The sequence below is a fragment of the Musca vetustissima genome, unplaced genomic scaffold, assembly GCF_032173495.1.
Source record: "Musca vetustissima isolate MV318-11 ecotype Yass unplaced genomic scaffold, APGP_CSIRO_Mvet_v1 utg42163, whole genome shotgun sequence".
Lineage (NCBI taxonomy): Eukaryota > Metazoa > Arthropoda > Insecta > Diptera > Muscidae > Musca > Musca vetustissima.
Genome location: NW_026881825.1, coordinates 351791 through 368645, shown reverse-complemented (window position 1 = coordinate 368645; position 16855 = coordinate 351791). Strand labels below are relative to the sequence as shown.

The 16855-nt window shown below is 37.4% G+C and overlaps 1 protein-coding gene across 1 annotated transcript; it reads left to right on the top strand.

The window, feature by feature from the left end:
* Nucleotides 1–7529: 7529 nt before the first annotated feature.
* On the top strand, nt 7530–13345 carry LOC133327843 (WASH complex subunit 4-like). Its single transcript, XM_061536381.1, has 7 exons — nt 7530–7548; nt 7615–8162; nt 8222–8443; nt 10190–11299; nt 11365–12226; nt 12288–12505; nt 12848–13345. The coding sequence occupies exons 1-7, from the start codon at nt 7530–7532 to the stop codon at nt 13331–13333; spliced, it is 3465 nt and encodes a 1154-aa protein (XP_061392365.1). The 3' UTR covers nt 13334–13345.
* The last annotated feature ends 3510 nt before the right edge of the window (nt 13346–16855 follow it).

Genomic DNA, 16855 nt, shown 5'->3' with positions numbered 1-16855 from the left:
CATTTTCTTCCGCCTTCACCGCCCTTTCTTCCTCAAACATCGACGTGGCGCTCATCCAGGAACCTTACCTGTACAAAGGTAAGGTGACTGGACTGGGCGACACCAAATATACGCTTTTGTCTACCTCCAATGGAGAGAAGGTGAGAACGTGTGTATGCCGCCTATTGGAGGAGATGAGCAGAGTTGGTGACATCATCTCGGGATGTGACGCCAACGCACATCACTTCTATTGGGGAAGCAGCAACACAAACACAAGAGGTGAGTCCATCTTCGAGTTTATACTTAGCTATAATCTTAGAATTTGTAATAGAGGCAATACACCAACTTTTGTTAATAGGGTGAGAGGTGAAGTCATCGATATAACCCTCACAAATATGGACGACTCTGGGGTCGTAAACTGGGAGGTGTCTGAGAAATGTTCCTTTTCGGATCACAGACTCATATCCTTCCAGATTCCTACCTCTAGAGCTAAACAGAAACCTTATAGGAATCCTCGGAAGACGAACTGGGACAAATTCAAAGCTAAAACAGCAGCCTCTTTTCGGGATCGTAATGATCTCAAAACGGTTGAGGATGTTGAATTAGCTGTGAAAAATGTCACGGCCACTCTTCTGAAGAGCTATGAGGCATCTTGTCCTCTAACATACCCTGGGAAGAAATCTCAGCCGGTATGGTGGTCACAGGACCTTGCAACCTTGCGGAAGGCTGCAAGGAAAGCTTATAATAGAGCTAGTAAGACAAAGCTCAGTACAGATTGGGATGTCTATAAAAGACAATTCAATAGGTACAAGGGCGAAATCAAGAAAGCTAAACGTGAGTCTTGGGTCTGCTATAGCGAGTCGATCGAAGGAGTCAACGAAGCGGCCAGATTCCGCAGAGTACTCTCTAAGGATCCAAAATCCATAGGAAGTATTAAGCGAAGTGATGGAACGTGGACAAACTCTGGTAGTGAGACTCTTGATCTTCTATCATCAACCCACTTTCCTGGTTGTAAGGACTATAGGGAATATGCGCAGTGTGTGCATCAGCCTACAGTTCGGACGAGGGAAGAGGAGAAGATGATAGAAGACACTATAAGATACCCAAAAATGATATGGGCGATAAATAGTTTTCAACCCTACAAATCTCCTGGTCCAGATGGTATAACACCGGCCATGCTGCAACACGCAGATGAACGGATAATATCATATCTGCAGGACATTTTTAGGGCTTGTTTACTTTTGTCGTACATACCCAGTCTATGGAAAGAGGTTACCGTGACCTTCATCCCGAAAGCCGGGAAGCCGAGTCATACGGTACCTAAAGACTATAGACCGATTAGTCTTTCTTCCTTTCTACTAAAAACTTTAGAAAGGTTACTAGACTCAGAAATTAGAGATACCATTGACCGTAATAAACTTAGTAAATCCCAACATGCCTATATCAAGGGCAGATCAGTGGATACAGCTCTGCATGAGGTGGTTGGATACATCGAGAAGAATATGGAGTCCTCTGGCTACACGTTGGCAGCATTCCTCGACATCGAAGGAGCTTTCAACAATGTGAAGCTAGAGGCAATCCATTCTGCTCTCGTAGACATAGGTATCCCCTCACTCCTTACGGAATGGATTGATAGAATGCTGGAAAGCAGAATTATCAACTCATCCCTAGGAGAGAGTTCCGTGAGGAAATCTGTCAACAGAGGCACACCTCAGGGTGGAGTTCTTTCCCCCCTTTTGTGGCTTCTGGTGATAAATGAGATACTTATGAAATTCAATCATCTCAGGATAAAGGTTGTAGCCTATGCCGATGATGTAGTCTTGTTGGTTGGGGGTAAGTTTATTACGACAATATCAGACATCCTGGAGGGTGCTCTTTCAACCCTGTCAAATTGGGCTTGCACCAAAGGTCTTGGTGTAAACCCCACAAAAACCGAACTGGTACTCTTCACTAGGAAATACAAAGTTCCTAGTTTCCGTCTGCCATCACTTGGTGGAGTGACATTAACCCTCTCTGATGAAGCTAAATATCTTGGCACTGTCCTAGACCGCAAGTTACTGTGGAATAGGAATGTCGAGGAACGCTCTAAGAAGGGATTGATGGCACTCTATTCATGCAAGAACTCCATAGGCAAGAGTTGGGGATTGAGACCCGGAATTATACACTGGTTGTATACGACGATTGTCTTACCCATACTTACCTATGGATGTCTTGTCTGGTGGCAGGGGGTGAATAAAAAGAAGCTGCTGACAAGACTGAGCTTAGTACAGCGATCGGCTTCAATTCTGATCACTGGAGCATTAAGAAGCACACCACAAGCAGCCTTGAATGCAATCTTGAATCTCCAACCATTGGACATTCTGATCAAATTCCAGGCTGCTAGGTGTGCCCTGAGACTCCGGGAAACAGATGCCTTGAAATCGCTGAACTATGGTCATGCCAGCATTCTAAACATAACGCCAAGTTATGACCTTTTTAGGGGGGATAGTCATATCAGTGATTATATTCCCCCCCACAGGGATTTTAATGACATTAAAGTCGAATTTTCTAACAGGGAATCCTGGACTAGTGGCTCCCTACCTCTGCCAGGTCTGTCAATCTTCACAGACGGGTCCAAGATGGAAGAAGGCACTGGCGCAGGCGTCTACTGCAGGGAATTAGGTATACAAAACTCATATAAACTCAACAATGATTGTAGCGTTTTTCAAGCAGAGATTCTTGCAATCACGAAAGCGGCCGAGATAGTAAAAGCACTTAATACAGACTTTACAGGACTATTTACGTAGATAGTCAGGCGGCCCTGAAAGCGGTGAAGTCGCATACTATAAACTCGAAAGCAGTTCATGATTGTAAGACCGCTCTGAATGATATACGTCAAATAGTTGGGTTATGCTGGGTTCCAGGACATAACGATATTGAAGGGAATGAGATAGCCGACGAGCTTGCTCGAGGGGGGTCACAGTCGTCCAGTCTTCTGATTGAGAGATCTGTGAAACCCCCTATTAGCTATTTCATTGGCAGAATCCGCGCGTTCTATTGCGAGGTAGTCGGCAACAGATGGCTAAGGGAACCTGCATGCAGAATCTCTAAATCTATCTGGCCAGAATTCTCTCATAAAAGAACGTCTTCGCTGCTGGATCACAACAAGAGGGAGATTAAGATCGTTGTGGGGATCATTACTGGTCACTGCAAAGTTAGATCTCTCACTTCTAAGTGGGACTCCAGTGGAGAGGATTACTGTCGTCTATGTGAGGATGAAGAAGAAGTGGAAACAATTGAGCACATCCTTTGCAAATGTCCATCGCTGATCAGCAGAAGACATAAACAGTTTGGATGTTATGAAATTGATAATCTAGTCTTCTTCTCCAAAATAGACCCTAACCTAATTCTAGGCTTTGTCAAAAAATTGACTTGGCTAAAATAATGTCTCTTCCGCTCCCACCTATTCTGACTACCTCTCTCTCTACCCTTCCACTATCTTTTCTTCTTTCTCTTTATAGGTACACCTATACATAAAGGATGATCACAATGGACATAGTTTCCGAGTGGACGGTTGTTACAACAGCCGTACATCCCAAACCTAACCTAACCATCTCAATTCGTTTAGACGCTAGAGTGATTACAACAGACGGACAGACGGACATGCAAAAATCGTCATAGAATTTTACGCTGATTAAGAATATATATACTTTATAGGGTCGGAAATGAATATTTCGATGCGTTACAAACGGAAAAACAAAACTAATATACCCTCCATACTATGGTGGAGGGTATAAACATACAACTCTGATGATTATTTATTTATTCTGTCAAATATATTTATAAACTAAAGCGGTGTACATACTAGCACATGTTTGTTGGACAGTACAGTAATCAATACAAGAATTGACAGTCAAAAATTATAGAGTGTAGTCGCCTTAAGATTGCGTTTACTCGAGTTCAAACATAATACCATAGCATATACGTCACGTTAATCATGTCAAATATAGTCTAGTGGATTATATTTGACGTATACGATATGGAGTTGACATTTCAGATCGTGTGGATTTTGTTAATCTAAATCTGGTCAGTTCTTTTCGTTTTGAAAAATCTGATATTCAATAACGGGACAAAAACAAAGGGCATGTGGTCAGTGTAAAATTCTCACACAACATAGAAATATTTATTTTTGTAATCACACTAGCCTTTAAACGAATTGAGATAGATCTCTAAAAATTTGGATAGAGTTATTTTTGTCTGCAGGCAGGCCAAGCAAAGAAAAGGCTATATTTTTATCCCTACAAAGTGTGGAATTCTAAAACGATTTAGCCATCTGTTGTAATCATTCCACCTTCTAAAGATATCGTAATAAAAAAACTGAACCTGATGATAATGAAATATATCAGTAGGCATTTAGGCACCTCTTCCGTGTAATGTTAGCTCTTGAAGGAAAGAATTGAGATGAAAAACTAAAATATTGGGTTCGAAATTGACATACATATATCGGTCATTAATTAGGTATGACCGAGGTATGCCCTTTAGGCATACCTCATATAACTTTGCAACATTGGTCCATATTGGAATATGGCGTTTACAGTTCCACTCTTTGGTATAGCCAAATATAACGATACTTCCCAATTTTCGGAGTTTTTAATGTTTTACAGTACGTTTACATTTAACCGGATTTCGTTAACCCATTGGGTTTCATTGTCAATCCCATTTTATATATGTCAAATAAATCCTCATAAAGTAGGTTAACCCTATAAAAAAAATTCTAGTATAAATGTCGTTTTATAATATTTTTCAATCTAATAGTACGTTTACATTGTACCGGATTTTGTTAACCCAGTATGTTTTAATTGTCAATCCCATTGTATATATGTCAAATAAATCATCATAAAGTAGGTTAACTCCGTATAAAGTTCTAATGTAATTCCCATATAATGTTCATAAATTGGATATATATTTTTTAAAATATTTGTAAAACTGGTTCTGATTTCGTAAAAAATCTTCATATTTCTGGAGTTTATGGATTCGAAAACTGTTACCAACCATTCATTGAGTTGCAAATATCTCTTCCAGGCGATTCAATATTGACATATGTTCAGGGATATCCCCGATATAACGGTACCCTCTAAATTACGTTTTTTGGGTTATAAGACACGTTTTCCACCCAACAGAAATTATCAATATCGGTCCAAATTTTGGAGAGTTTATGTTAAATTCCTAAAATAACAAAACCACAAAAAATTAAAAATATCAGTCTAGTTTTTGGTTTGATTCATGGCATAATTATAAAAGGTAGTCTCATGCAGTCCTATATATCTATTTTTTCATAAATTTACTTCTGACATTTTACTTCTTTCAAAATTTAAATGAAAATGTCATCCTTCGAATTGTGCGGATAGTATGTGTTCAATGGCAAAAAAACTCCTTGGTTTTGAAAAATATGTCATTTATTTTTGTTTTGCATCAAAAAATATTTGTTTACATAAACAAAGGTTTGGTCGTAAGTCACTCGAATTCGTTCGTTTAGAATTTTACAAAAAAAGGCTGTAAAACTTATAAATATAAGTTGTAATACCCAAATTTACATCTTGATCAATATAAGTTTAAACCCCTTTTGATTTACAATTTACTTCAATTTCCTAATGGGAACATTTGAAGCTTAAATCATTTTGCTATTAAATGGTTTGTAACAGATTCTCAACAATTTGGATAGTCTAAACAAAAGTAAGAAGAAGCCTAATCATGCTCAGTTGGCTGTTAAAATAGCAAATGCTTCTTCTTATTACATGATATGAAGACAAGTTTAGTCTGTTCCCGTACTACAAGAATCTACTATTTGTTACTACGATAACTGTTTTTTCTTTCCGATATCGAAGAAAATAGTAAAAACTAGTAGATTCTTGCAGTGCGGGAACAAACTAGTTGTTGAAAATATGGAGATATGTCGCCATAATAGTAGACAAACACCCCACGTTTCCATCAGGGCAATGTTATACATAGACAGACGACAGCCTTAATTTGCATTAAAAATTTCTTAATTTGAATTAATATTTACCACTGACAGACGAGAGTTTCTGCATTTACGAAACAGTTCTTTGTTTTAAAACAATTGCTTGTCTGTATGTAGAAAGAAAATGCTTACAATTGTCCTGATATTTTTCGGGATTTACATCTTTAGGAAATAGATACATGACATAAAGGAAGAATAGAAGCTATCCTGTTAGCAAAACAGCCCCCCAATTTGAAAAAGGTTGAAATTTGCATTTATTTCATATTTTTATTTTCATAAACAAAAACAAATTTGACAAGAAACAATTAATTTTCGACAGCATTGCCATATTGAAATTGCCTAATTCAGTATAAATTCAGTTCGATTTTGTGCATTAACAACACATAAAAATGAGGATAATGTACAAGTTAATTTGAATTAAGGCCGTTAATGCAAATTAAGGCTGTCGTCTGTCTAGGCTATTAGATACAATAACTTTTTTCTAAGTGGTTGCTGCTAAATTGTATTTGTTGTAGTTTTGTAGTTGTACCAGTAATTGTAATTGTACCATGGTACAAACTATCATATTGGGTTTTCAACTCTTTTTATCCAACAACCATAAATATTTTTGTGGTTGCTTGATGAATAACGAACATGAGGATATGGCGAAGAATGCCATTCAAAAGTCATAAGTTCCGTTCCAGAACCTAAAAAAATCTACCAATTTTACAAGTTTTGCTACTTTTACTCAAAAACCAAAAACAAAACTGGTAAAACATTGAACCAAAATTAAGAGAACGCAAAACAAAATGGCGTTCTCCTTGTAAACTTTTTACTCGAAAAATGTATCCGAGTAAAAATGGTAAACAAGAATGCTAACTTCTGATTGGCTGTTATGTTGATTTTGAAGTATTGCCATCAAATTTTGGAATATTTCGAGAGCAATTTTGATATGTTTCCCTTTTACTAGCTTTACTATTAACAAAGTACTATAACAGACCAATAGTGTGTCCACCATTAAATAATCTACTAATTATTTTCCGTTATTAATTTTTAAAATTGTTATTGTACGGAAATATGCACAATATTAATCGATTAGTCGAAAATCGACTTATGTCTCCCTGTTTTGTGAGGAGAATTTATCAGCTGATTGGGAGTTTCTCTTTGCCTCTCATCGTCTCTTTCTAAACAATGATGATATCGCCTTTATACATTACACTCTTTCGTAAACATTTCCTGCCTCCACCCCATTTTATTATGATTTTTGTTTTATCAGTAATTCTCTCCTTTCTCACCATATTCGTATCATATGGAACGTTTTTTATTTTAATTAATTCCTTCGTTTAAAGGAGGTTTGATTGACTCAACATAACGTAAGAAGTGCATTGGATTAACGTTTACCATTGGACACTAGGATATAACATTTGACGGCGGTTATTGAGCTCTAGGACGTTCCATTATTTTTCTCCTATTGAATTTTAGATTGAATATAACCCTAATTCCTTCCCGAACGGCAAAACTTAAAAAAATTCCCATTGATATTGGAATGTAAATATTGGAACATTAAGCAGCCATGGATCAAAGTACTATAAGTAAGTATTCCAGCAAATATATAGTAAATTCCTATAATTAAGAAATCTTTCTTCCCTTTATCTTAGTCACATCGGCCGAGGAACAATTAAAGAGCTATGGTATCTTTTTGGAGGAACACGATAAGAAGTTGAAAACCCTTATCAAGAAAAACAAACATAGTGACAAAGAAAAACCACTGCTAAAGCAATCAGTGGTTCAAATTAATTATGCTGCAAATAATGAAGAATTGTCATTGGTGAAGTTATTAGAATCCGAGAGGGTACTAAACAAAATCCTATTAACCGTTGGCCATTTATGTTCCGAAATTGATTATATCAATAATGAAGCAAAGGCAATGCAAATGAAACTTCTCTACAAGGATGAAGAACTATTGTTGACAATTCAAAATGCCGCCAATGCCTCGAGCGAGGATAACAATATTGATATGTCCAAACAAAATAATAGTTTAACACATAGTAATGTTCTCCTACAAATGAGTGAATCTATGGAGTTCTTGTGTAAAATTAATTTCCTACTGCAACGTTGCATTGTATTGGGCAATAATCTATTGCATCAATGCGGTGCCATTTTGGATAGTGAAAATAAAGTTAGCACTGTGAATATCAAATTAACGGTAGGTTTTGAGTTTTCGCTATTTTGAATAATAATTAAATGTATTTTTCTTTTTCTTAGCACATTTGTGAATATTTGTCTTCACTGTTTCATACCATTCTCATATTCGATGAGATTTTGTTACGTTCAAGTTTTACCCGCTATTGGCCAGTATATAAGAAGACAGTGGACACATTATCAAATAGCCAAACCCAATGGGAAAATTGTACCAGTGTTGAACTGAGTGGCCTACAGACCTGTTTACATGAACTGGAATTTATATTCAGTGGCAATATATTTCGGGTAAGTATTGATAGTTATTAAGTCCCAATTTAGATTAGGCGAGTTTACTTGCGGCAAGTCTTTGACTGTGGGAGAGAGGGGCAAGGGGAATAGAAATGGAAAAAATTTCTCGTAGTCTTGATTTAGATTAGGCGAGTTTACTTGCGGCAATTCTTATCGTTCTCTTTTGAACTTGCTTCATGCATCTATACAAGGCAATTCGGTTTCAAAAAAATTGTTTTTTTATTTGTTTTAAATAGTTTTTTCACAACACATAGGTTCAACTATATGTGTGGACGCCAGTCGCACGTGGAATTCCGAAACTAGTGGTACAAACCCCGTAGAGTGAAGCAAGGAGTGATATCTCCGGAACTGTTTAACATCTACCTTTCCGGTATTTCACGCCCTCCGGACGTCATCTAGATCGTTACATATGCAGATGATTGTACGATCATGGCGTCAGGTCCTATTGTTGAGGACATTTGTGTGAGGTTGAACGCCTATCTCGCCGAGTAAACAATTTTCTTTCACCCGAGGCCACACTATTCACATATGGAGTTCCGACTAGTGGTACAGAAGCGAACTGTTTAACATCTACCTGATTGTACGATCATGGCGTCAGGTCCTATTGTTGAGGACATTTGTGTGAGGTTGAACGCCTATCTCGCCGAGTAAACAATTTTCTTTCACCCGAGGCCACACTATTCACCACATGGACTGCGGAGAAGCGAGATAAGAATGCAGGTCGAGGGGCACACAATTCCGACCACCAACTACACCAAAATACTCGGGGTCACATTCGACAGCATATTCAAATCGTCCGCGCAAACCACAGCTATCTGCGATAAGTTGAAAAGTAGGAACAAGGTCCTCAAGCCGCTTGCCGACAGCACTTGGGGCGCAGATAAGGAAACCTTTTACAAAGCGATAGGTCGGTCTGTGGCTATGCGCTTCCAGTGTGGTCTGCGAATACTGGTGTTACGCAATAGAGAAGTATTCAAACCTGTCAGAGAAGTATTCAGACCTGCCATCTTTGCTGAACGAACACGGAATGAATGCCGCCCTCAGAGCTTCTATTCTACAACAACCTATCATGAAGTTTTATGTAGTATTTAATTGTGGGACTAGGATATTCATCCCGTTTCGCAGTCTCCCCCTATCTAAACGATGAATGTTTGATTGTCGAAAGACACCTGAAACCCAAGGATAGCTCAAATAAACCAATATTATATCTCCGAAATCGGTGTCTGACCGACAAATTGAAAGTGTCGAACAATAAACGAAATTGTAGTTTAAAAACATTTCGGTCCATTGTGATCCTTTCTGATGATGCTGCAGATTAATGCAACCTCCATAATAGAGTAGAGGGTTAGATGTGACGGAAAGTGAACACCCACTAGTCTACGTCGACTGCAGGTCAGAACCAAACAGGGACAGATGTCGTCTCGTCCTCACAAATTCTGAAGTAGTCCGTAACATAATCGCACATTTGGTAAAGACCCTGATATAGTACTGGGTCATGGCTTCGGTCAGATTCTAGTTACTTCGATTTTGTTCTTTTGGCTAACAGAGTTAGTCAAATGGATCTTCACACATTGCACCTAGGTTCGTTGTGCCATAATTCACTTGCTCTTACGTCGAAGAACGTCTCGAAAAGAATGACAAATATCGGCCGTCATTTAGCCAAAAATTCCTTATATTTTTTATAGGTATTTCAACATGAATTTATTTTTACTAATCCTCCAATCTATTTCCTTTGCCTTACAGCACTTCCTTGACACAACATTCAGTTTAAAGGAGAAAATCGGTTCCCGTGGCATGGGACAATTAACCAAACAATTTAATGAATATTTAAAACAACAATTAAATGAAATCGATAAAACAAATCCCAGTGAATTAAATACCTTTACCGATACTCATTCCATTATACGGATAAATGCCTTTTGTGTTGTGTTTCATGACTTTTGTGGCCAAGTTGATGGAAAATGTATAAAACATTTATTTGAAGTGAATACCAAATATCCTGCAATTATGTTAATTGGTAATATCGCATGGTCATCAACAGCTTTCCTAACGAGAAATGCCTATTCATTGATAAAGACACATGGAAAAAATCTAATTGATTTAAAGAAACAACAACAACTGTTTTTACAATTACATGCACCCACAAAGTTAAGTAAAGATTGCCGTATTTATTGTGGTGATATCACGCTGTGGACATTGAAAATAAATAAAGCCTTAAGTTTGGGACCATTCGAATTGCGTATCGAACAATTCAAAGAATTGGCACAAATGTTAATGGAAGGTGTACGCATGGCGGGACATTTAAGTTATATGATCAAAGGCATTGTCAGTTGTCATGAACACCTCCAAATACCCATGACCAAACAATCATTGATGGTCGTCTGTAAACTATTGGAAATGTTAAAAATGATACAGCTGACATTTAACAACCACACCACAAATATAAGTAAAATTATCCATTGTATTTCACAATATTTCCAATATAAATTATTACATTTGTTGAATGCATGGAAAAAGAAATTGCTGTCGTCGAAATTAAAGGAAAAGGGTGTTGATGCTTTGTCCGGTATAAAAATAGCTGAACGCTGCTTACTTGGTCCACCGAGTAAAATTCGTATATTAGTTGCAAAATTGGCATTCGATGTAGCCTGTAATGGTAGCGGTAGTAAATTTTTAAATCACGAACAATTTGAACGTTTTCGCCTGCTGATACAACGTATCGAAATGATTGGAGATTTTCAACAACACATCAAAGATATTTGTGATACATCATTTTTGTATTGGCATCAGTCGATATTGAGAGCATATCTGAAACAGGTGGTGGATAAAAGACTGGATTTTCATTCATTTCAGGTAGGTATAAATTGATCGAACAATATGTATATATATAAAGTTGTTTCTATTCTTATTTTTGGCAGTACCTTGTTCAAGCTTCCACCGAATGCAATGATCGCCTGAATCTGCTACAATTCCATAATTCCCAGCTATCACAGGAATTACAAAAATCCCATTTCGAAAGTTTACGCTCCGAAATCATTAGCAAACTTTGTGCTCAAATCGAAATATTTTTACGTTTAGAAGTACATGCCAACTTGCAGGTGGAAAAAATGAATCCGTTTGATCAGGGCATTAATGATTACAAAGAATTGATAAATATTTGTCCCGTCGAAGTTAATGGCAACTATTTAATATTGAAAGATCACATTGAAAACTATTTAAGTGCAATGTTTTATAACCTTACCACAATCTCGTTGCATGATTGGAAAACCTATGAACAAATGAGACATTTGGCCAATAATCGTCTACACTTAAATCCCGTAGAAGATTATTTACCCAATCAGACACTGGAACAGGGTATTGATATTTTGGAAATTATGCGTAAAATTCATGTTTTCGTCAGTGTCTATGTCTACAATATGAATTCACAAATCTTCGTGGAACAACATAGTAATAACAAGCATTTGGATACAATTGGTATACGACATGTGGCCAATTCGTTACGTACCCACGGTACTGGTGTCATAAATACCACGGTTAATTTTACATATCAATTTTTAAGACAGAAATTTTATACATTTTCACAATTTCTTTACGACGAACAAATCAAATCGAGACTGATGAAGGAGTTGCGAGCATTCGCCGAATGCAAACAACAGGATAAATATCCTTTGTATTCATACGAAAGAGCAGATGCTTTTAATAAGGATATAAGGAAGTTGGGTTTGGCCAAGGATGGTCAGACATATATGGATTTGTTTCGTAAAGTTATAACGCATGTTGGTAAGTTGGATGATTTTTTGTTTGGTTCTTAAAGATATTTTGTAATTATTTTGGGTTTCAGGCAATGCCATGGGTTACATACGTTTGATACGTTCCGGTAGCATACATGCCAACTATAGTGCCAGTTTATATTTACCCAAATTTGATGAAAATCTACAATTTGTTGAGAAATGTAAGGGTCAACAGTTGAGTGAAGTTCTGCAAAATGCAGCTGAGAATCTTGAAACGAATATTCAAAATTTGGCCAATAGTTTTGCTGATAGTACGGATTATTTTAAGGTAAGTATAAATAAAAAATGTGAAGTATAAAAAAGAAAGAAAGCAGATGCTCGGAGACCTGTATCCAACATGTTCAACATGGGTATATGGAATGTTAGAAGAAGAGAGATAACATCAAAAAATGTTATGTGGCAGAGGATCTAAAGTTTTGGTGTATTAGCTAACGCGTCTATCAGAGAGACATTTCTCTCTCTCTTGTATTCCTCCCCGATTTTTTTTCTCATTTTCACAAAGATGTCAACACTTTATTCTACTACCATCCTGTTAAATCCTCCCTGAATTTAATGTCTACAACCTGTATATATTTTTGTAACTCACAATAATGTTTTCCTCCCATTTCAGTTACTCGTTGACGCCTTCCAACCATTTTTCCGCAATCCACACAATCTGCATTTGCGTAACTTCTTCCTTATTGTACCACCATTGATAATGAATTATGTCGAATATATGCTGGCTGTAAAATCGAAAATAAACAAAAAAGATCGCGAAGAAGCTGTCCTGTTCGATGATGGTTTTGCAGTTGGTTTAGCTTACATTTTAAAATTGCTCAATCAGGTGGGTGATTTCAATTCACTGCAATGGTTTACCACAGTACGTGAACGTTTCGAGGCCGAGCGTAGAAAAATTAAAGAAATGCTCTTGGAAATTAATCAAAAAACAAGTGTCACCACATCGAAGTCCAATACAAATGCTGCAGCTTTACAAAAGAATGAAAATGAGAAATTACAACAGACTTTAGTATTAACAGAGAGACGTATTAATGCTCATCAAATGGAATATAATTTATTATATTATAATCTGTGTAGTGCTAAGATATTTTTTCAATAGATTTATATATTATCTATATATTCTGTTTTATATAAAATCATTTATAGTTGGCAGTGTATGGCATGTTATATTGTTATAAGCCGTCACACTGTAAGAAATTATTCTTAGATCTTAATTGAAAAAAAAATTGTATACATATATTACTGAAATATTTTATAATGAATGATATGCAATAAAATAAAGAAAATATATCCTACAGCATTTTATAAGCATAGACAGCGCAAGTGGGAGGACGTAGATGAAGTGACTATGGCGTTATTTTCCAAAACACAACATGTAAAATGTTGAAGAAAATAAAAACATTTGTGAGCACCAATCTCCTATAGATGTGAGTGTCCCGGTATTTATTATCATGGGTACTTCTACAATCAAAATGAACTGAAAAAAAGAAAATCTTTAATATTCATATTTATTTCTAGGGTCCCCCGCTTTCGATTACAGCATAGGAATAAAATTTCTGAATCTCTGTCCGAAAACGCTGTAGTTTTGAACTTGTTAATGGTTAAATTTTGATGCTACTGAACATACAGTTTTCATAAAATTTCTAGACATTAGAATCTCCGCCCGAAAAAGCTGCATGTTAAACTTGTTAATGGTTAAATTTTTATGCTACTGAATATACAGTTTTCATAATTAAAAAATAAATAATGGGTCTAACACCCGTCATTGTTACTTGAACACCCGTCATTATAGACCACCTCCCTATTATCACCTCTATCATCAGGCCACCCGACACTATAACTTCTAACAATGGGGACGAGTTCAGAGAGAGTTCCTTTTGATTATCGGCTAGCAGCAAGGAATGTCCCGGTCATTATTACCGCTCACTGAGTTCCTGCGGTCGATTTCAAGGTGACCAGGTCGAATCGAAGTTTCCGACGATAGACGTTTAGGAAGAGTTCCATCTTGTATCTGTCAACTAGCAACCAGTGATCTTCGCTGGTACACTTGTCAGGGTCTGCTCAATCAATAACCACCACTCGCAGATATTCCGGAGCCCTTAGTCGGGCTTTGGATTCATGCTACCGCTCTTGGCAGGATTATCCACTAACCTGGCCGACGCGTATGAAGCGGTTTGCCGATCATCTTGCGTCTGCGTTGGCCTCTTTGCAACAAGGACCTCAACCGAGGACCTCATTCTCTTAACACCCTCTAGATGTATTCGAGTTTTCTACCCAGAGTTGCACCTGTCGCGAGTACTTCCAGCTTCGTATTTGCCACTTTTTAGATTTGGATTTTGGAAATTCAGCAGCAGGCTTGTTGTTAGCTAAGAGCGGGCTGTATTTCATCAGATTTACTGGAGACCTTTCTACGAAGTCGGCCCTTGACATCATCCTCGACTTCAGAGTGGAGGAAGGTGTCAAGGACACCTCAATATCAAAAAAATCTCTGGAATGTTTTAACCGTGCGATGACAGAACGATTATACAGTTTTTCTATACGAAAAATTTGTAAATAAATACCGTTGTAAATAAATACACTGTTTAACACATGGATAACGGATATGCGGCTACCTTTAAGTGTATAAGTCGATGGATTCATAGAGCTGTGAACCGCTAATTTCCTCAATATTCTAGGAGCCACCTCGCGCACATAGCAATTTCTACAGCAATAAACCGGCCTGTGGTAAACTATGCGTTTCAAGAGTGGTGGCTATCGTTATCACTGAGATCATGGTATTGTACTTGCTGGGTTGACTTGGTCGCCTAGGCATGTCAGGAAGGATCTTCATGAGATCAAGAGGCCTATAAAGCAGGATTGAATCGCATTGACACGGATGCAGTTGAGGAAGCAATTCGAGAATATCGTGTGAATACTATCCTCGGAGATCACCCGCCTACGATAGCTGCAAAAGAATAGCAGCTACCTCGACAAACCAGAGTGGTCTTACCACAGTTAAGATCAGGATGGTGAAGCCGCTTCAATTCATATTGGGCATGAATTGGTGGAGAGGTCGATAATATCTGCCCGGCAAGTGGTAATGGATCACATGACACGCTGCACCTATTAAACTGACAAGCCAAACCCACTCATTTAACCCCATCTTCTCTTTGGACTCAACCGATACCGGTCGCAGTGCTACAACAACAAAGGCTATTCAAATGACCAAAGTCAATACCGTTGCTTATTTAATATTCAACTGAATTCCAATTTTTTTTATTAAAAAAAAAAACTTAAGGCGGGTCCTCCTCCAGCTAGTCCACTTTCTATTAAAATAGAAGGTATAGGACCATACACCGTATGTAGACACCGTCTAAGAATCTTCCTTTTTTTTTGTATTATTTTGGTTGGCCCACTTTCTATAGGGATAGAAGGTTTAGTGCCATGTATCCGTATGTAGCTTAAGCTACGAATTTGACTTTATCCATAGATGGTGGTTTGTGTTTTTGCAGGTTGACTTCGATCTTCTTTAAAAATTTGACCACAATGTTTAGACTTTCTAAGCCTTGTGTATCAGTGAACTCTTCTACTGTGAAGGAGTCACATAGTTGCGAAAAGCATCTTCTTTTGTTATTAAATTTACGAAAATTAAAAATGTCATGCGCAGGTGTTTGGATTCTGTTGAACGACTCGTAATTTATAGGTTATCCGTATTTGAAAACACACGTGTTAGTTAAGCGAACGCTTAACAACCGCCATTTTGTAAAAATCTATTTTTAAGCCCATGGGCGTGTAATACTCATTTAAAATTTTACGTCTTTCTTGTGAGCCGTCCGAGGACGAACTGGAATCTTCCTTTTTGGATTCACCATCATCAATCTTTTAAACCATGGTTGTATTTCTTTAATATTTCCCCTTAACAAATAATGTTGCCATATTCACAAAAAGAAATTCCCACTCCCAACAAATGGCAATACCGTCTGTGTGCGCTCAACAGTTGCGCATGCGGTTTGGGACCTGTTTTAAAACACTTCACAAATTTGACAATTAAAACATTCCACAACATTTCTGGTTGATGTTTCCATTCAGGTGGCTACCATCGATGCAACAACCTCCAACTTGCTTTAGTTTCTTACGTTGACGTGCTCGTTGCTATCGTGTGTGTTATTGTGCCGTCGTCGTTCGCTTCGTGGTCTTCTACAACTTATTTGCGTGTGTGCTGGCTGGGCTATTATTTTTCATTCATTTTTATTTTTCTTATAACTTTCACTTTGTTGTATTGCCAGCCAGCGAGCTAGCTAGCCATCCATCCAGCCAGCCAATATAACTGGTGGTGCTACTGACAATAGTGGTTGTGTGAAATTTTCGGATTTGTTGTTTTCTCGAAAAATTTTCCCAAAACAAGGTCATTCAAAATAACAGAAATAAAACACCGAAAAATAAAAAAAGATCTACCTGCGCACAAAAATACGTGATCGGAAAATCTAATAAGAATTCGAATAGCTACAATTGGAATCCACGGAAAGAAAGAATCTAATGTTGCCCGACAAGTGATGATAAATAGAAAACATAGAGAATGGTGGTGTACAATAATTAATGGAACAAGCCATAGTCTGCAATTAATGGTCGAAGAGTGAAGAGT

Bases quoted from the DNA above. Each gene is read 5' to 3' on its own strand.
- LOC133327843 (XM_061536381.1), top strand. The intron at 12,227-12,287 runs GTAAGTTGGATG...TTTGGGTTTCAG, and splicing joins TAAAGTTATAACGCATGTTG to GCAATGCCATGGGTTACATA. The intron at 12,506-12,847 runs GTAAGTATAAAT...CTCCCATTTCAG, and splicing joins ATAGTACGGATTATTTTAAG to TTACTCGTTGACGCCTTCCA.